General features: G+C 36.0%; 1 protein-coding gene across 8 annotated transcripts in view; it reads right to left on the minus strand.

The window, feature by feature from the left end:
* The window catches only part of SBF2 (SET binding factor 2), a 266637-nt gene that overhangs the window by 74818 nt on the left and 169874 nt on the right, over nt 1–21945 (minus strand). For 4 of the 8 annotated variants that reach the window (XM_075755154.1, XM_075755158.1, XM_075755157.1 and 1 more), the window contains exon 17: nt 7249–7308. The exons of the other annotated variants lie outside the window; for them this stretch is intronic. In XM_075755154.1, coding sequence (XP_075611269.1) covers nt 7249–7308 — 60 coding nt within the window. The remainder of the gene's footprint in view (nt 1–7248; nt 7309–21945) is intronic. 8 annotated transcript variants of the gene reach the window in all.

The raw sequence follows: 21945 nt of genomic DNA on the forward strand, positions 1-21945 counted from the left end.
AGAATTGGAATGTAACATAATATTTAAAAAACAAACTACTTGATTTTTTAAGACTTTAAAAAACACAGAACAAAAAATACTCAACAAGAGTTAAAAAAGATACTTTTAAGTGACTGGATTTTTTTCCGTTAGCTCTTTTTGCCAACACTGACAAACACGATAATGCACATAGTACAACCAGACAAATGTATCGCCACTGTGCCCCTGGATGATGAATGGCAAAACAACATTTCCATTTGAACAATTAATTTCAGTATTTTTAACATTCATTCTTACAACAGGCATCCTTCAACTCAAGCCACACTCCTATTAACTGTCTATAACATCTGACCAAGTTCCAAAATTGAAGTATCTCAAGTGTTCCTCTGCCAAACTTTTCATTTCTGCCTTCATCTCATCATATCAGAGTTCTCTAAAACACAGCAACTAGCAAAAACCTGGCACCAGCCAACTGTTATAGCAGAAATATAAAATCTGCATTACAGGAACAATCACGTTAAGGATCAGTAGGATGTTATTTGGATTCATCCCACTGTTCTTTCTTAAATGGCTGCTGAGTGATTATGGACTGCAGGTCTAAAACAGTAGACTAAAAAACTCATCACACGACTATTTTGTTTCTCATTATTTAAAGGTCCATTTCATCCTTTGTGATTTTCCAATAACAAAAACTTCATCTTCTATTATTTTAATCAAGATCACATAAACAGAATACCAATGCCCATACACAGTTAAATATAGCAGCATTTATAAAACTACTTACATCTGCATCTTGAAAAGGTGTACAACAAGTTCATGGACGTGAAGCTTTATTTCTGCACAAAGCTACTGAATGCTTTAACATGTCTAACTCCACATGAATGCATGTAAGCTAACTGTGCTTGGAAAACAAAAGGTGTGCAAGTGCTCACACTTCATAACACATTCCAATCTGGTAGAGGAAAACAGTAAGAACAGTGGACACTGAGAAACTCAATATATGTTTTAATGATGCCTTTCAGTATTGTGATATGTATATAAAACCCTCAAATTATTTTGTAACATGTCAGAACAGTAAGACTAAAAGACATAGCCTCAGCTGCTTTTCATTTTCAGTTTCTCCATTATTTCCTATTGATATCCATATTCTTAACCTCCATTTGGAATTTACCACATGTATTTGTAGTTCAATAAAAAGGTATGATACATAGTTAGTATTTTTTCACTTAATTAGAAAACTTCCCATTTAAAATGAGACTTTACAAACTTTAGGAATGCTCAACAGTTTTCAAAGAAATACATATCTTATTTCTGTATGTGCTTATTTATAACCAGGTATAAAATGATCCATCTTCATTGTTTCAAGGTATCTACTTAATCCCTTGGCTCAAATTATTTGTAAGAGTTTTGGCTTTTACCCAAAATATACATAAAAATATCTTTATAAAAACTGAGCAATGTATCTTCACCTAGAGAGCATTCAATATTCCAAGAGCTAACATATGTCTCAAAGATATATATCACCAACACATAAACAACACAGTAGATTATTTTTCCATTCCTTCTTGCAAGTATGAAATTCTCCACATATTCTATGTCAGCAGTACCCCCTGGACTTGTAGTATGAAAGTATTATCTATATACATTTTTTCTTTCTCCAGCATATGACAAGAAATGTAAGATGATCTCAGTTAGGAATAAAGTACAATACTGCTGTTTTAATAATCGTGAAATTAATAACTGTTTATCTACTTTGTAGCTGCAAGACAGCATGTCATAGTTAACAGAAATGTTGCACTGAAATCTTAGCTTCTCAATTTTACAAGCAAACCAAAGTACTTGAAATATCATATATGTATAGTATGAAATTAATTTAGACTCCTGAAACAAAGCAACCCAGCTGCCTTGTATATAATGTCTGTACCAATTGTGAAAAATATCTCTTACTACTGCCACAGAAGTAGACAAATCAAATACCATAAAATAGTTGAAGCTGTTCCCCCTAATTTGCACAAAATGAAGCTGAAACACATCTGGGGAACAAAATTTATTCTCAGCAAATTAGTTTCCTAAACCCAATGTCTTATGACAGTGAAATACAGACTTCTGCCATGCCATGCACAGAGTACTGCTTTGAATCTGTGCCTGAGTGAAGACCTGGCACATTATGCTGGCCATACTGATCATATATTGAGAGAGTTGCTGAACTCTGTAGCAGACTGGAAGTGTTACAGGAATTCACGTACATTTCAAAGAGTTTTGCTAAACAGAATTGACAAGTGAATAATAAAATGAGAATGTTTTTCCTTACGTTATTTTGATAATACACGAGATTTACTTTTATGTTCCACTCAGTTTTAGTATGCAACAAAACTCTAGTGGTTAGATATTGTCATTACATTGTAGAACTGACAGCTAGGAAGCTACAGATTTTGACCGCTTGGATGGACGTACGGGACTGCTAGCATCTGGGGAGGCACCAATGGCTTTTGGAATCTGGTAGGTGGTTTAGGCTTCTGGTACTGGAGGGGAGAAGCAACTCTTCTCCTCATTCTTGACTTCAGAACAAGTATTGACCTAAACTTTTGTTTGGGAAAACAAGTTATTGTATGTCATCATTGAGATGCCCTCCACAATCTGATCCTAGCGATGAACAGCTAAGAAAAGCCACCCCAGGTAACGGTTCCTCCTTGATCTGCTACTGAAGGTGCAAGCCCAGATTCAACAAAGCCCTTAAGCAACCTTTGATGTCCCACTGACTACAAGAGCAAGCCAAAGCCTGTGAAGCACGGTGACAGTTAAGCGCAAGCTTACATGCCTTCCTGAACAGGCTGCAGTAAATAGCAACCGATCTTAGGGATTTCTGCTTTCTCTTAGTCACATGATAAAAAGCTAGGGCAGCTATGTTAAATATTTGATAAGATTTGGAGAGCAATTTTCTTTTTAAATCCATCTTGATAGTCTCTCATTAATTGCTAGTTGATACAGTATGTTTCTTGTGTTAAACCACATTCTGCTTTGGGCAGTAAGCTTTTCAAACAGACACCACATTTTTAATAATCTACAGAAATCTGAGTATGCTGAGAACCTGAGACCAAATTTTGCTTTAAGTTCAACAGCACTATAAATACTGGAATTACCCGCAGGCCTGGCTATCGGCACGAAATTAACGTAATACGCAGTGAATGCATTCAAACTAAAAAGCTAAACATGGCTGCTCTTGATCCATACTTGTCTGGCAGCACAGTATGACGCATGTATGCTCTGTAAAAATACTGCTGAAGTAACACTCAGCACTGCATTATCCCTATTGAGAAGGATTGAATGCTGTCAATTTTCATGAAGACCAAGAGCATTCATCACTATGCAGGACTAAGCTCATAATGAATCAAGAAAAAAATGACAGAAACTTTAGTCATATGTGTTTTTAAAGCACTAAGACATGAATTGTTAAATCAGTACGTGTAAGGTAACCTTACAGGCTTTGGGCAACGTGGTCTAGTGGAGGGTGTCCCTGCTTGCAGCAGGGGGGTTGGAATTAGATGATCTTTAAGGTCCCTTCCAACCCAAACCATTCTATGATTCTATAAACTATGCATAGTACATTGGCTACAGATTACAGGGGAAATATCGGTTCCAAATTCAACAGATGATTTCAGTGGTGTCAGGATTTGATCCTTATTGTTACAGATATATTATGTGGGCAGAGTTTTACTGAATCGCAGAATTTTTATTGTTGATGCAGTTTATATTTTGGAAATACAAACTGTCAAATCTAACACACAAGATTTTTTTTTTTTGTCTAAAGTAGTAAGGGAATTCAGCGGTCCAGTTTAGAAACAAATGCTTTCTTTGTTAAAAGGAGTAGGGATTCACCATGTAGAACTGCAACATAATTCAAAACTAGAATTGAATTTTAATTAGCTGATTTTAGAAAAATAATTCATTTTCATTAGATAAGCTGAATAAAGTTTATGCATCCATATATAACTAGAATAGTAATGCAATTGAACTATTAAAAATGGTAGTTTTTAATAGAAGGAAACCTATTCCATGTTAATCAATATTACCACCAATGTCCTTTATATACCATCTCAGCAAGGTAAAAATCCAAGTAAATAAATCAACAATTTCACAATATACTGATTATATCTAGTATAATTATATGCTGCCTTGAAAGAAAGGTGAAAAAAACCATAGTCCTATTTGGAATTTCCCATGTAACTTTTAAAAGTATTTAAACTACAAGTTTTAACTTCACAGATAAGCCATCATCTGGAGCAACAGTCGAAATGAAATACTGTGCTGGAATAAATGCCAATATGACGCTAATTAACTTTCATTACCTATTATTAACAACATATAATTAACTTCAAAACAAAGTTTGGAATCTTCTTATTGAAATCATAAGCATTTTTTTTCAGTGCAAAATTAATGTACAGTTACTTTCTTTCTAACATTCATATACAGTTTTGCCTACTGAAGTTAACATCACTGCCAGCCACTGCTCTGCTTTCTAATAGAATTAAAGTTTGTTTTTTTTTTCTTCTCAGCAAAGATGAAATCAAACCTTATAAACAGAGCTACAATTTTGTTAAATGCAATTCTTCTAGGACTTGAGAAACAGGATGGAAGACAGACATACCTAGGAGGCCTATATATGTGACTACCTGTCTATCTACCTACTTATTTATCAGCAGAACTACAAGAACACACTCAAAACTTGGAAGATACTGCCTTATGTAATTCTCGTTACTTTTAAAACTTCTCAATTTGATAATGATACATACAGTCTTTCAAAAATTTTAACTCACAAAACCACCTCTTCCTTCATAAATAACCCTAGCACGTTTAATGTGTTACTCATTAACACAAGCTTTTAATTTTTGTTCTGCTTAAACACTGTTGCAGTGAGTCTCAGTAAATAAAACCCAAAAATTTACACTCTTATTGTCTACTGTTTCCAGGTTTAACATTGACCAGAATCACACTGTGGGCTTCTGAGGAGCAACTTCTTGGATTGCTACCTCATTGCTATCTGACAGCAGTAATTCAACACAAAGTCTGTATCAGACAGACTTCACCTGTACTCTCAATTATGCCAGATGTAATACTTTATTCACTCTCTATGGCCATTACATTTATGTGAGTGCCAAAGCAGAAGGCAAAGGAACTGCACCCAACCCAGAAGAATCCTCACCAATTTGTTTTGACTTTATGGTATTTCTGCCTGACTAGGAGCCTTCATAATGACCATTTCAGTAAGGAACCTATCACGTCTGCAACAGGTTGCAAGATGCTGTAGGCCTGCCATTCCAGGTAGCAGGAGATTCATTTTAGAAGGATTTTACTTCCCGAAGAGCTTCATATTTGTCTTTACCTGGCCCTGAATTCTCATAGGTTTTTCTGTCCTTGAAACATAGTGGTATAAGGGACAAAATTTAATTGATGAAATTGAGATGGAATTACACAAGTGCATAATGTTCATTGATTTTTAAGTTTCCTTTTGCTTTAGTCCACATGTTCAAAAGTTAACAAATGCAGTACATTGTCTCTATCCAGCTCCATTGTACTTCCGATCTCACAGCAAGCCAAAACAAGAAACATTTTACTCGAAGAAGTGCTGTCGAGTCTCCCCACTCCCTTCTTTCTCAAATACATTTCCATCTAGGGTTGAGATTAGTCATTTCCTCCTCCTTGTAACAATTTACATTTAGGAAATCAGGAACCTCAATTTTTATGTGCATAAATTACAAATTCTTCACTGTACCCCCCAAAAATAAAAACATTTAACTTTTTTTCCAAGATACAGATAAACACAAGAATGCCATCCCTTGCGTCTAAGCACATCTGAGTTTCTTTAACAGAAATGCCATGCATGTTTCTGAATACTGTCATGAGGCCCATGGCAATAAAGTTCAACATACTCAGGCTGTAATCTTCTCCCAAGGAAATGGTTGGGATGCCAAGATGCCTTTTGACTTTTATTTCACAGCAGGGCTTCATTCACAGTGACTCTGTCCAAACCTTAAACTACACCAGCTGTGATACAAGGTCCTGCACAGTAATTTGTAAAAAGTATTTGACAAACAACATTCAAATGATAGAATACGTTGCAATTCATGACAAAACAGTGATCAATATCCATTAACTACTCAGTTGGAAAGGGGCGATTAACTCATATCTACAAACTGCAATGTACTCCTAAAGTCCTGGTAGACCAAAGCACTTATGCAGTGATTGCAAAGCATAAATACAGGATACTTTGTAAACCACTTTACAGACAGCCTCATTAATTGAGTTAAGGAACAACAGAAAAATACTTAAAATATTAGAACTACTACTAAAATAGATAACTGGACTATACTGGAATATTGCATCTATTAGTGAACCAAGTCACAGTACACAGCATATATTGTTATGCATTCTAGTATTCATTCGGTGCACAGCAGCGTCTCTTCTCATAAAAATAATATAAGCAAAGTCACAAACTTTCAAACATTGAAGAATACATTCATCTTGCTTATTTTAATTTTACCGTTAAGTTTCATGTGATTGTCTCATTTCATATACTTTTAATATAAATGCATCACATCAGTGTACATTCTATAAAATTTTTACAACTTAAGAGAAATTAACATCTTTTTAAAAAATATCAGATTTCTATGGATATGAAAAGCAATTCACTGAAAAATCAGTATTTCACTTTACAAAAATAGTGTTTGGATGGAAGTGGAATTTTACATCTTCCAAAATGCAAAGAGTTGATGCTTAGCTCAAATCAATTACCAAAAGATTTCGGGTCTAGCTCACTATGGAGAAATTGAACAAACAATGGCTGATAAATTGTACCTTGGAAGTAGGGCTCACTGAGAATTTTCCATTGAATAGCATGTGATCGCAAAGTAATTTTTTATTTATGTTAAAATCCCTCACTGATATCATCTTAGAAAAGAGAATGTCTAAACCCCAAAGTTTTCCCCTTGGGAGACTATGTCTGTTATAGGTACCTTCCCAATTATAACTGATTTTCTGGGGAAACAGAAGTAAAACCTTGAGCAGTAACTCAAAGAAGGCAAGGAACACATTTGAGGGATCTACAGGCTGGACTATAAGGAGCAAGTCCTCACAGAAGGCATTTCCAGACACACGAAGAACAAGAAAGTGATTGAGAACAGAAAGCACAGGCTGACCAAGGGAAAATGGATCAACCTCTATGATGAAATAACAAGCTCTGTAGTTGAGGAAAGAGCAGCACATCTCATTTACCCTGGTTTTAAGAGGGCTTTTGACACAGGCTCCTTTGGCATCCAGCTGGGGAGATATGGTCTAGATGAAAGAGTGGAAAACTGATCACATCATCAGACTCAAAAGACAAGGGTCAATGGTTCCAAGCTTAACAGGCATATATATACACACACATACATATATACACCAAATGCATCTGCAGGGTTCTGGCGGGTGCCCCTGAGAACTAAGTACATGTTTGTGTGGATACAACACTGCCTCTGGGAGGTGTATTCTTCACAAAGCGCCAAAAGTGGAATCTCTTTTCAATACATCTTTTCAATGACATCTTGTTGCCGGACAGCTTCAGTTTTTCTACACCAAACTTGATAGTACTGAGAAGCTTTGCTACAGTTTTGGCAGATGCACCAGTTAGTCTGCGTACAGCTGCACCAAAGGACAACAAGAATGACAATGACCAGCTGCTTCTGGAAGAAGTTTTCTTGGATCAGCTTTGTTGGTGCAGCTCCATTTCTGGATTCATGAAACAAGTGTCAGCTGCTGGAAAAGGATATTTCTGGGATGACCTGCAATGGCTGCAGAATTTCAAGGATGACAAAGGGGGCTTTTGTGGTTTTTTTGAGGTAATTCTGCTTATTATAAGGTTGTGAATCTTGAATTCAGCCAGCAAGGGCTTTTCCATGCTAAGGCAAAAATGACGCATTGCATTAGTTGCGCTGGTGAATTTGACAGAACCTAAAATCCCTTGTTGCCAACCCTGCTGCCAGACCTCTCAGTTCCTTAATAGACTGGAATGTAAATTTTCTGTTATGTTTCAAAGAGTAGTTGCAGTTTTAACAACTTTAATATGAGCTGTTGTACAAGTTGGTTAATCCAACAATCAACCTTGTAACATCATCAGAATAGGCTTATTCAACATCATGAAAAAATCATGCTACTAAAGCCATTATCAGAAATATCCCATTTTTTCTGGAGAAAAAACTCCTAGCAAATTTAAGACTTCATAACCCTGACTGAGTCCTTTAAAGGATAAATGGTTCATAGAAAAGAATACCTAAAACAAATTTGGGAAACTGAAGGGCATGTGTGTGATTTGGTAGCATGTTACAGAGCAGTATCCATCTTGATTAATATATCAAATCTGTGTGATCAAGAAAGAATGTTGCTGCAAAGCCCAAGAGATCCAGAGATTCCAAGAGCTGCTTGATTTACTAAAGTGCTCCCTCCAAGATAACATTCATCAATTAAATACATACATTCTAATACAAATATTTAAACTATGGAAAACTGAGAAAAATATAGTATTCTTATTTAACTTAATGTGAAGTATTTTAAGTGTTCAGATTGTACTTTCCAGTGCATGGGCAGCAGCTTCTTTCATATGGATACAGATTTTATTTGAAATCTTACACTTTTTTGTGGTTCAATAATACAAGTATGATAAGTGCATGCGAGATGCGGGAACTGTTTTTTATGAAACTTCTATTAAAAATTCATTCCTTTACTGTTAAAGTGTTGTTTTTCTAAGAATACAAGTGAAAACAAGTGTGAAGCATTTTTCTGTAAGAAATAAAGACAATGGAAGAAACAGTAAAACAATTTTGAACTGATAATTGTAAAACTATCCCCTGAATTTTTCAATCTTAGAACTTCTTGTATTGATACTTTTCTCTGGGATTTTCAAATGGCTCCAGGAAATCTGAAGGTTAGCATTCCATGAAGTAGCTCCTCCAACTTTGGTTACAGAAGTGAAAAATAAGCTCCCAAAACATAGTGGTTTGTCATCTACTTGAAGAGGCATGTTTGGATGTCCTTGAAACAAATTCCTCTTCTCTGTAAAAACAGTTCTGCAGGGCAAACACTACTAGAGGAAAGAAGAAATCCTTGAGCTTGCTGTGTGGACCAAAGAAGCAGAAGTGTAGTAGGGAACTTTGTTGTAGCACTGCTTTCCAGCAAAACTGTTTCTTTGATACAAATTGTAAGAAATCTTGGAATGATCCCTTTCTGTTCCATAGCCTTCTAAATCATTGCTACTAGCAACATCCAGCTAACTAGCCATAGAGAAAGCCTTCTTTACCAGCTTTTGCATTGCCAGTTAATCCATTTTAAAACCGTGACAGATCTTTTCCTAGGCTGTCTGATCTTCCTTCCTGAGGGTTTTACTCCAAACCCCTTTCTGCTTTGTTCTTACCTTCTTGAAACTATAGGGGAAAAAATGCAGAAAAGGAAGTTCTGCTATGGAAGCCCAGTAAATGGCAATGAAAAGATTCATAAAAGGCGACTTGGGGCACACTGAAATATTAGTGAAGTATTAAGTCCCAACTACACCCATGCTGTTTGAAATTCCTTTCACACAATTCATATTTGGAGCTTTCAGAAGGATGAGACAGATCGCAATGGCTGAAAAAAAGAGAGTGTGTAGCGAAAATAAAAAGTGAGAAGTTTACACATTAGCAATGGCTTTGGCATCCTAAAAACATCAAAACTCCAATTCCTGAGAATGCAGTAGCAAATTACCAAATGACTGCAGGACAAAGTTCTGAAGATGAATAGCCAATTTCTGGACAGTGTGGCATTAGTGTGTATACTGAATGAAACACACTGTATCAACATAAACATGATGACTCAAAAGATGTTTATAATATGTGTCTCCTCCTTACAAGAAAAATGAGCAAATATCCGGATACATTTCACCATCGTCTTAGTCCTTTTATCTTACCTGCAGTTCTAAGGAGCAAAGAAAACCTTAGTCTTTCCAGGAAGACCTTCACTATCAGAGTTGACATGAATCCCACAGTGCCCATTGCCTTCTCTTTCAGTACCATGCTAGTGTCCCATGGTCACATTTTGTCCAAGCTCCTTACGCTGCTGAAATTTTGGATCTTGTTCTTTGCCGTTTTGTAAGAAGATTTAAGAGCGTAGCTTTTGATTCAGTACTGTGAGACATCCTGCTAGGTGATCTTAGTCAACAATTTCATGAAAATTTCAAATACTCTTATTTATCATCCTTCTTCTTTGAACCTTATCCGCTCCACAGAAAATAATAAAGATCTGGGCTTTCTATATTAATACACAGCGAGAGAGATGGATGCACAAGCACAGTACAATGCTACCATGTAGTATACTGATGCCCATTTGTGAACGCGACGATGCAGGGGTGTATAGGAAGAGCAGTGACACGCAGTCCAAGCTATTCCTGAGAGCATATAGTACGTAAACAGATTAAATCTGCCTGGAAAGGATGCCAAACACATAGCATGGCACTTGCAGCAGTACCACTGGATCCACCTGAATGAGGGTACAAGAACTGCACAGCAAACTTGCTGCATTTTTAGTGAGGTACAGAAAATAAGCTATATTGCCAGGGAATGCATTCCAAGGATTCGATTGTGTGAATGGAAATCATTTTGATGCAGCACAGCTGATTAGAGGACTATTAATAGCCCCCTCCCTCTGAGCAGACAAAGCTCCTCTGTCACTATAGACAAACATTACATGTATTATATATTATCAAAAAATTATGTCACGGTTCGATTCACAATTGATTTTATCTGTTATATTTACAGTAATGAATTAACAAATTAAATTCATAAATACTTACATGAGCCTTCTCCAAAACAACCTCTCTCCTCTCCCTTACCCCTTGGCTATCACTGAAGTTTAGACCAGATTATAGTATTTTCATTTAACTCTAGCTCGGAATAGCTGCACAGTTATAATCTGCTAGTATCATGTTTTTAAAACAATAAAGGGAAAATTAAGTATTTTTCTCTTACGATAGCTGATTCTAAACATTTATGTTTATTTTTGAAATAAAAGAAGTAAAAAGCTGATAAGAACCAGATTTTTATGTTAGAAATTAAAATGTCTTGTGAGATTTACTGTGTTAAATAAAGGTATATATTCAATAGTTAGATACAGTTGCTGTCTCAAGAACTATGTTAAACTTGATAATTTTTTTACAAATTACAAGAATGCAAAGATAAAAAGGTCTTGCTTTTTTGCAATAATTTACCAAGTATCTGGTATACAACTACAAGAGTATTTTCCCAAGTTTTCAAAAGAATTCACCATTGCCTCTGAAGTACATGATTTTTTTTGTGACCTTAAATATGACAGCTAAGTGTCAGCCAAAATTCACCATTACTGTAACAATAACATGGAGGTGCTGCACATCTGATTTTGATTAAAATTTCTAGAAAATAGCTTGTCATTAAATGTTGGACCCAAATCCTTTATCTTCATCCTGAATGAATTAAGTACAGAGATATGTGTTGCATTTTTATTTTGTTAGTTTTTAATAATGGCATCACTGCAGCCAGTACGCAACAAAATAAGGATTACCCTATCTCATAACACCAATGAACTTAGCAAGATCAACATATGAATGGAAGCTTTTGTATACCTAAAATAATATGATTACCTCATCTGGGTGCACACAGAGAGTTAACAAAAAAAAAAATTTAAAGATACAGTATTCAGAAAAGCATATTACCTGCCAACTTTTACTAGCATACCAATAATCACTGAAGTGAGATAAAGGAAATCTATATTGTAATACTAGTAATCCTTAGATGATCACAGTGGAATCTACAGTACTGCAAGAATTTCTGGAATATGTAAACGTCCCATAACCCAATAGTGTCTCAAATCAAGACATGAAGAAATCTTAAATTAAGGAAACGCCAATTAGTTGAATTGCAGAAAGTTTCAAAACAGGTTTTCCACATATGTCTTTTACTGGCATACTGATTTCTTAAGCATAGTCAACAGATTCAATTATATTGTAATAATGATTAGTAAATTTGGTTGTCTGTCTGTCATAAGGGAAAAAATCACTATGGAGTCATGATAAAATAAATTCAAGAGATTTAGTATTAGCTAAAAAATGACTGTCAAAGGATGACAAACCCAGTGAAAAAATATAGACAAGAATAAAAAGGAGAAAGCACAAAGAACATTGCTTTAGTGGCTTTCAGAGGCATCCGTTCTGAACTCAAAGCTGCATGCTGACTAGGAAAATAAAGAAATCCCTATTTTTTGTTAATACTATGGATTTTAAATGCTACTAACCACTATAGCTCTTGCATAGATGGCTAACCAAAATTCATTTCTGAGTAAGTACTTCAGGTTTTATTTCTAAAAGTTACATATTCATACAAAATTGTGATAGAACCAAGCTTTACAGCAGTATGCATGGTACGAGCTAAAGGTTTCTGCACTAGATATGTTCACAATCAAACAATGTTTTTAGCCTTTTCAGTAAGTTTTTCAAAGTCTTCAGGAAATTTTTTATTGGAGAATTTTGAAAGTATTTAGGTTATGACTTAAAATGACTTAATTGAAAATGAATTTGTTCATGATTTCTTTCTTAATAGACTGCTGCCTGAGTAGCCAAAGATGTTTCATCACTAACACGGAGACTACAGGCTCCACCAGAACTTCAACTACCCCCAAGGACCTCTCAGGTCAGCTTCTTTTTACTGACCAGAAAACTGAGCTACACACTCGTACATTTTATTACGTTCATAATTATGTTTCAAATTTTGAAAATTACATAAGAATAGATGTAGGAGATTTTAATTTTTTGTTAAGATATCAAACTGTCATGGAAACAATGCACACCAAGCAAATATGTTGACTTAGGTAAATTTGTTAAATATTACTTGGTTCAAGCTAACATGGAAAAAAAGTCATTTCCTCCCCAACAAATCCTAATCCCCTTCTCCAAAAACAGTATTTATGGAAATGATAAAATCTGAATGGACAACATGTAACCTCAAAAAAGCTTGTGGAATATTCAGAAAATTTCTGGCTGCAGAAACAATCTTAAAGGTGCTCTTGTAGAAAAACGTATCCAAGAATCAGCAATTCTCCCCACAGTTTTGATTACTCCTAGGTGATCTCAGATAAGATGAATTTCAAGTAGGCTACTGAAGAAAGCGAATGTTTGTATAGAAGAGATAATCGGAATGCTCATATATTTTAGTATCCTGTTCTTACTTTTAAGTACAGATTTGAAGCAAGGAATGAACACCACTAATAGGCACTCTGAGTAGACTTCACGTAGGATCGTTCACCTTTCCATACGTTGATTTTTCATGAATAGATAATTATGGTTTGGAATAGTTAATTATGGTTTGCTGGATTGATTTTATGTTATTCAGTTCTGATGCTTACTGTTTTCATATGTATGTTGTATCTTCAATTTGAAATTAGAAATTAGACAAGACTGATGGAATTCAAACCTTCATTATATGGTACTTTTATACCAAATTATCCTGAAGTAGTTCTTTGCAATGAGCCCAAGCAAAATGCATCTGTGTCCCATTGTTAAAGTTTAGCTGATAACTGGATAATCAAGAAGTGATTTTCATAATACCTCTCAGCATCCTGGTTTGGATATTCTCTGTAGTTACGGTTTTCATGTTCGGATCCGTGCAACACTGCTGGTCTACTGACCATCCCTGAGAGGTTGTACACTGAAAAACCCTAAGCCTACCATCAGTTAAGTTTTCTTCACAGAAAATGTTTTACACTGTAACAAGCTCTGTAGAGGTGGAGGCTAAATGGATAGGGGATTGGGAAGATAATAGCCATCTATCATAATCAAGTCAGGATCAAAGTCTGTGACTTTCTTACACATGCAATTCAGAGGCAGAGTAACAAATTGCGTTAACATAACCGTAGTTGTGGCCTGTGGCTTTTAAACAGAACCACATATGGTTAGTATTTCAGCTATTCCCAAATGACAAAGGCAAGGCTCCAAAATAGTCCATTAAAATAAATATTTTCCTTTAAATTGTTTTTCACAAAAGCAATTATACCTTTTAAATTCATAAATATAATAGGCTAAATTCCAATGAAATCAATAGTCTAGAATCTTGAATTTGGCCTGAAAACAATAAATTATAGGCCATTTTAGTCCACTGGCTTTGCCTGCATTAACTCTTTTTCCTCTTCTTATGAAGAGAAAATGTCCAAAAGAACAACTTGTTTTGCCTCTATTCTAATACAAAAAAAAAAAAAAATTCAGTAAAAACTTTTATTTCGTTTAAGGGTGTGCACCCCAGCTTCTGCTGGTACATACGTAAGACACTGATCAAGAAACATGTTGTGAGTAGCATCGTATTTTGTGCCATCTGTGAAGTGAGATTGTACTAATGTTAATGTTCTTGTGCAAGTGGAAAATATCAGAGCATGCATGGTATTTACAGAAGCAAATTTTGTGAGACTTGAAAGCATAGGAAAATACATAAAATGTTATCAATTACATTAAGGTATCAAAAGTGAAGAAAATTGAAAACTTGTTCAGAATTAAAATCATCAGTACTGTTGAAGGTACATGTAACACAAAATTCAGATGTCTATGGTTCAGAGGTAGATAGAATATTATAATGCAGATATGGAAAAAATTCATCAAAATAAGTTGCTTTAGTCCTCAAAAGTCAAAGAGTCTAGATAGAAAATTAATTTGAATTGTACATTCACAAATATTGTGAGATTTCAGACTGTTAAACATGCAATTCAAATTTCAATTCCTAACTCCCAAGTGGAGTTTTGGAGATTAGGGTTGAAGAATTGGGGAGAGAGGTGAGGAAAGGGGTTGGGGGGGAGAGTGGTTGGGGGGGGGGGGGGAGGAGTTTTATCTCTAGACAACAAGTGAAGTTTTTTTAAATACTTTGTTGGATCACTAGATACCAAAGCCTGCCCTCCTGGCTGTGTATGGGGCAGGAAGGGGAGGGAATTACTAAAAGTAATCTTCTTCATAGCACGCTTACATGGCATTTTCCCACGTATCCTAAAAAACAATTCATGTAAGTCAAATCTGGCTGTAATATTGAAAATGAATGTCAATTGCTACAAGAATGTTTTACAACATATGGAGATTGTCAAATGTTCTTTTGTTTACACCTTTATTTTCTGTTTTTGTTCTAGAACTTCACACACTTCTCATTTATGTAAGAGTAGAGGTAGGTCTATTACTGCAAAGAAATAAATTCTTACATTTTTTCCTTAAAAAATCATTCTAAAATGCCACATATGTTCACTATTTTATGTTTGTCATATTAATGCATTTGTCCAAGTTTACACAGAATACTGACAAAACCCAGAACTGGCCTGTGTTTTATGGTATTTATCTCAACATCACACTTCAATTTTTGAATACAAGCTGCCAAGATTTGAATTGTTTAAACCAAAGGTTATACAAACATTATAGCAACCAAATGATTAGAAGACTTTGAATATATTTCAATGTTCTGTTTCAAAAATGACTGCACGTGAAAAATAAAAGAGGATAATCTCACAGCCACCCATTGGCATCTTTTATGCACTGAATGGTAGAGTAGATCAATACTGTACAATATTTTGTTACTTATAGCATACATAAAGTGACACTCAATACAGATTAAGTCCATGTACACATACCTAACAGTGCTATAGACAAATCTATATGGAATTATGTACCTGTACTGAAATACACATTATATACATATATGAAATTTAAAATAAAAATTCCATGTGTTCCTTCCATATTTTTATTAAATACAAAACTTGTAAAAACAGAAGTCACTGATTTCACGTAACTTATTCATTAGCAAAATGCCTATTCTTTCCAACATCAAAGACTTCTTTTTTTCTTTTTTTACTACCTTTCATTAGTCCACCTCTTTCACAGGCAGGCTAGAGAGCAACTACGCAGCAGATTAACACAATTCCTAAACCAGATTTGTTTTATTTACAGCAGTGAGTAGTGTACAAGCACATGTCTGCTTTTCATCAAGACGAACAAAAATATTTAGAACACAGAGTTATTAGGAACACTTGGCAACCACAAGGCCACAATTAACAGTAATGAACACTTAAGAGCAGTCAGAGCCTACCATGTCAATGCTCCAAGAAGCTACATGGTTTCAATAAGATACCTATGGGAGCGAGCACACATGAGCATGGCCTGCATTAACAGCAAATATAGGAGGACAGAACACCAGCCATGACAGGAGATGCCCATTAAAAGTAAAGACTGCACGAGCAGACCGATGTCCCAGAGAACCAACTGGGACAGGTGGGTTTGTACGACTCTCCTTAGCCCTGCCAGGGGCTACTTGCTGTGACACCCTCCTTCAGTGTCTAATGCTCTAGTGCTTATGTTTGTGTCCAAAAGGCTATCACATTTTTATTTATCTATCTGTAAGCCACATAACGACCTGGCTGAAATCAATGTTACCCAGACACAGACCAGCTGTCTGCAGTTTGGATACTATACCCTGTATTTTTTTCTAAAATGCCTACATTTCTATGTCAATGCCATATAAAATCTGCTAAAAAATCTTCAAGTTCATCACATCTCTTAACATACCTATTTTTGTTGCTGCTGTTTTGCTTCAGGGCCTTGATTTTGCTTGTGCAGTACCCTGTGAGGGCATGACTGAGGCTGTGGGCAGCCGGTTCCAGGCCTGGGCTGGTCACAGCCGGTTCCGGCTGGTTCCAGGCCTGGGCTGGTGACAGGCCAGAACAGTTGGAAACCCCACTGCAAGCCCCAAAGCAGCAACCAGCCAGAGGAGCCGGTGGCACAGCTGCTCACATGTATTTCTGCTTATTCGCGTATCAAAATCAATACCTTTCTATCATATGATATTTGTAATAAAATATTTAGCAGACCCTTAAGGCTGAATCCTGCTCTGATAACTGCATAGGAACATAACAAAGGCATAATCAATATCCCCACACCCTGCAGTCTAGAAAACAAGTTATATCTCTGGCAAGTTGTATCAACAGAAAGGACACTACCACATCTTTATTCTGGCAGGTTTGATCCCTCTTCACATCAGCAGCAAGAGACCTAGGGCAAACCAGGGGATTTCCTGCAAATGAAGCCCTCGAGATCTATGTTTGAGATGCACGTTCACTCACACTCCGAATGGGACTTGGGGATTATTTTAACTTCTACATTACTACTGAGTTTACATTTATGTGTATATATATTTCTCTATATAGCAGACATAGATCCCTATATCACCCTTATGCCTCATATATGCACATGCATACGTGTGCACATGGAGGGGAGGAGGAAACGTGTGAACACAACACATTTTGGTGAGAAGCCGAGAGGGAGGGAGGCTGAAGGCAGAGGTAGGTACGCACAGCACGCCATGGGACTCATTACTGCTAATCCTTCTCTTTTCCTTTAAGTAACAGTCTCGTGCAATAGTTATGCTCCAAGCAGAAATCACAAACCCTTTCAGATTACTAGAAGCAGGGTCTTGGAAGTCTGCAGGGAAACAGCAATTTAGGAAGTGCCCAGCCACACACGAACTCATCCTGAACACCTGCGCTGGCACAGCACCAGCATGCAAAGTAGCCATGGTTTTCTGTTGCCTGGTCATCAAAGAAATTCCTCACTAAAACCACAGAGGCAGTTTAACGCAGCTGGATTCAACCACCTTGGTGCCTGGACACACATGCAGAACCAGCCAGACACCCCTCTGTGAAGACCACTGGCACAAACAAATCACCCTAAGTGATGCAAAAAAGAAATAGTTGGACACTGCCACCTCCACAGGGATAGCCCCAGCTCAGTGAAGAACGGCTACTGCTATGTCAAGGTGGTTGTCTCCCTTGATACCTGCAGAGTGGGTAACTGTGGGCTGGTCTTCTAGCAGAAGTAATAAAGCTGAGAAGTCTGCAGTGTTGAGTGACATACATACATGGGCAACCCCGCAAAGAAAGAAACTGTATGTTCCGGATTTCATAAAAAGATGCCCATGAATGGATTGTTCCTGGACTGTGCGGCCATCCAATGAGATGGGATGAGTATAACAGTATGTTCCTCAGAGCAAAGTGAACAAATAAAACCAGATCAGCAATACAATCTTTTCCAATGTACTTCCACTTTTTTCCTACAGAAATTCTGTAAGCACCACCAGTTCAGCCATGTGCAATGATATTCTAGTATCTTGCAATTTCTTGGGAAAGTGATATCATCAGAAAGATTCAGAAATAGCAGCTTCTTTTATTAAGTTCAGAACATTATAGGTGGACCCCTGAAAAGTCAACAGGATGGAAAAATCTGTTATTTCTACTTTTTAGGTAATAAACCATGGACCAGAGAAACGCTATGATGTGCCCACTGTGGCAAAAAAATAATAATAAAAAAAAAAAATCTGCAGTACAATATGGAATTACATCTGGAAGTTTCAAGTCCAAACCCTAAACATTGGAATCTCTTTTCATTCACTTAAATACCATGACTATTTCTAACAGGATGAAAAAGATCAAATTGTTAATAACTGATGAATTAATTGTCATGTTGCTAAACTCCCATATTTTCTCTTCATGATATATTTTCTATGTTTTAAAACACCTTAAAATATTTTAAAATACTGCTGCTGCTCAAACATTACTTCTGAGAGTCTCTACTTCCAGGAACACAAGTCAAACTGAGTAACAAAAAATAAATAAAATAAATAAAATGAAATAAAAGTCTGAAAGGAGAGAAACCTACTATAACCCTCCAAAATAAAGATGTTTGGCAACATAGTTTTCAACATAAAATATGAGAAATGCTAGTTCATTTAATCTTTATATTGCCAAGAATTTGAATCATATGACACACACACGTGGATGATTTTCTCTCAGGAGTAATAAAATCTTTCTTGTTATTAGACAGTATTCACAAACGTTTGAATTCTGAGAAGGGACTGACAATTTCTGAACTTCATCTGGTGGCAGATTATAATACAGAAGTTATTTGCATAAGAAAAATAAATTTAATATTTATAGAATGCCATTGTTTATAATTTTGCATATTAAAGTTTCTTTCACAACAGACTGTATAGTTAGTGCTAGAAAGCACACTAAAGTGATGCAAAAGAGTCACATGTGAAATTCTAGAAGCAAAATTATACTATCTTTCATCTGCTTTTGGCCATTGTTGGAGAAAAGATGCTGGCCCAGCTGTACCTTTGTTGTAACCTAATACAAGTTTAATTTTTAATTTTGCCCTGGTTCCTACTAAGACTTCCTACAGTTCTTTTTCATACTGTTTACTGTAAGTATACTTTTAGAATACTCAGTATACTCTATTTGAAAGATAAACATCTGCTTATTGCCATTGTGGAAAGCCCTAGTGATCTATTAGAAGTTATCTAAAGCACTAAAACAATGAACAATTTGTCTACAACTAAAAAGATATTCTCTCAGTTACACTGGCACAACACATGCACATTCACACTGATATGACATTAGAGAAAACAAGGTCCTAAAACAGCACTGATGACTTCGAAGGCTGTCAGATTAAATCACATCATTACAAGACCCCACCCCTTTTCTGCATCTGCAGACCAGAATTTTGAAAGTATTTATGTATTTAACAGTTTTGTGCACCTTATTCCCACTCTACTCACATTTAGATTAACTATTCCAGATGTCTGGGGCACAAATGTTTTCCAGTTTGACCCCCATTTACCAAAGAAAAGCATTATATGCAGTTAGGCAGTATTACTGACCAACATCTTACAGAGGAAACGTTGTATTGCTACATTGTAGTTTTCGAGTTTTTCTTTTTAAATGAAAACTTTTATCTGTTCCAACTACCACAGGACGCTAGTTCAAATCCTGCACTGTGTGAAGAGACTCTTTCCCCAGAAAAAAATATTTATTTTTTTTAGGAAGCCTTATTGTTACTGTTAAGTATTTTATTATGCAAATTGTTTAGAATGTCTTTTTAATATGAAAATTGTTTCTGATTATCAAGTACTCTCCACCTACACAGTGGGAGAACTTACCATCTTCAGGCCTCCTTTTGCCTTTACTGACATTTTATCAAATTAAGTGCCACTATGTTTTAAAATACAGAGTTCACTTGGTGCTGCCAGAGGAAAAGTCAGAGAAACAATTGAAAATCTGGGCAAGTCATGTTGTTTGTAATAAATGAATGGAGAAGTATGCAAATTGAGCCTTGAGATGGTTTTTGCCATTATTTCTTAACAAATACTAAAAATACAAGGTGTTGCTGGAAACGTAATTACATAGAAGTGTTTCTCTGGTAATAAAGTAGACTTTTTAGTTGTAAAAATGTTAAGTAGTCTTTTCTGACATGTCAGAGAAAAGCATTTCAATACAGAAAATTAAAGAGAAAAAAACCTTTTAAAATAGGAATTTACGTGTAATTGCTAAGGTAACCACAGCAGCAGATAGCAAACACCATGGAAATAGTTTCTAGAGAAATAATTTCACATTTTTCCTCATTACAGTGCTATCTGTATGAATAAATTGTCAATCAATATATTAAGCTTTCACAACATTGTAGATTGTTTTTAACAGCAATTTAGATATATAACATATGGAACGGAACATAATGCTTCTGCTTTGCTATCACTGATATTAATCATTGCTGGAATACAGGCTATTTTAAACACTTTTCAGAGTATATGGTTTGTCAGGGGAAAAATTCTTACTTGGGGCATGACAATAAAGTTTTTAGCAAGTGGCCAATGACGACGACTAGAAGAGATAAAAGCAAATGACTGGGGATTTAATTGCCCTCATTAGAAGACATCTGCTTTAATCAATAAGCAACACAATCTCAATGTAATTTTGATCTTCCTACTACTAAGAATGATCAGAAATACTTCACTTTCATTTCAGCAGCAGTAGATTGTCAATACTTCCTAGACACAGTACAGCATGTTTTTAACACTGCAGTGTTGACTTACTGCATCGTGCCTTATCTCAACTGTATTTGTAAAGCCACCTAAAGTTTACCACAAGGCTTGACATGCAGCTGCCTACCTGCTAAGTAAGACAGATTAATAATAAATTCTATTGTACTATTCCATAGATCATAGGCCTATTAAAAATTTGCAGTGAGGGCCCGCCCATTACCTTCAGACTGTAAATAGTCTGAAGAGGAATAGTTCAAAAGAATGGCACTCTTGGACTGAGAGACTCAAGCTGACAAACGCCAGAGATCTGGCAAGCCCAAGTTTTGTCATCTCTAGAGAAATCAGTAAAATACCACCACCCTCTCCTTCCTCCCAGTTGCAAAATGGCTAGAGATCAGATACTTGGTGAAATACAGCCTAAGCAATTTTTCACTAAAATAAAACAGCTATTAACTTGAAGCAATGGTATGAATATTTTATTCCTCTTCCTTAATCTATTCTCAAGCACTGTGATACCAGACATGTCACACCAGATAACAAGACTAGCAACAATATACATGATGGGATTATTACTAGCATTTTGTTAACGTACTGCTCTTCATCTACAAAATGAGTACACAGAAGCTCTGAAAAAGCATCTGACCTTTATTTTTATGGACTCCTGTAAAACAAGACAATACATTCTATTAAAAGAAAAAACCTGACACTAAACAACCAGGAAAATCTTGAATAGTAATGGTGGGATCTGCAATAAACTTGCAGAATGCAATTTTCCCGGTTTTGTAATATGTGGCACTATTCCCAGTAAAACAAAGAATTCAGTACATGCCAATAATACAGTTTCTTGTTCAAAAGACACTTTCAGAAACAGCCAACCTGCATCTCTTGAAATACGCATGGTTTGCAACAGTTCACATTATCAGTAGCAGAGGTTTGTTGGCTGGGGAGCATCAGATTTGCTATTTGTGTGAGCAAGTGAGCCAGCAGAGACTGGTATTTCTCAGGGAAAACCATCGGGCTGGGGCTTGCTGCACACACAGCTCAGCTCAAC

Source organism: Balearica regulorum, chromosome 5 (assembly GCF_011004875.1).
Source record: "Balearica regulorum gibbericeps isolate bBalReg1 chromosome 5, bBalReg1.pri, whole genome shotgun sequence".
Lineage (NCBI taxonomy): Eukaryota > Metazoa > Chordata > Aves > Gruiformes > Gruidae > Balearica > Balearica regulorum.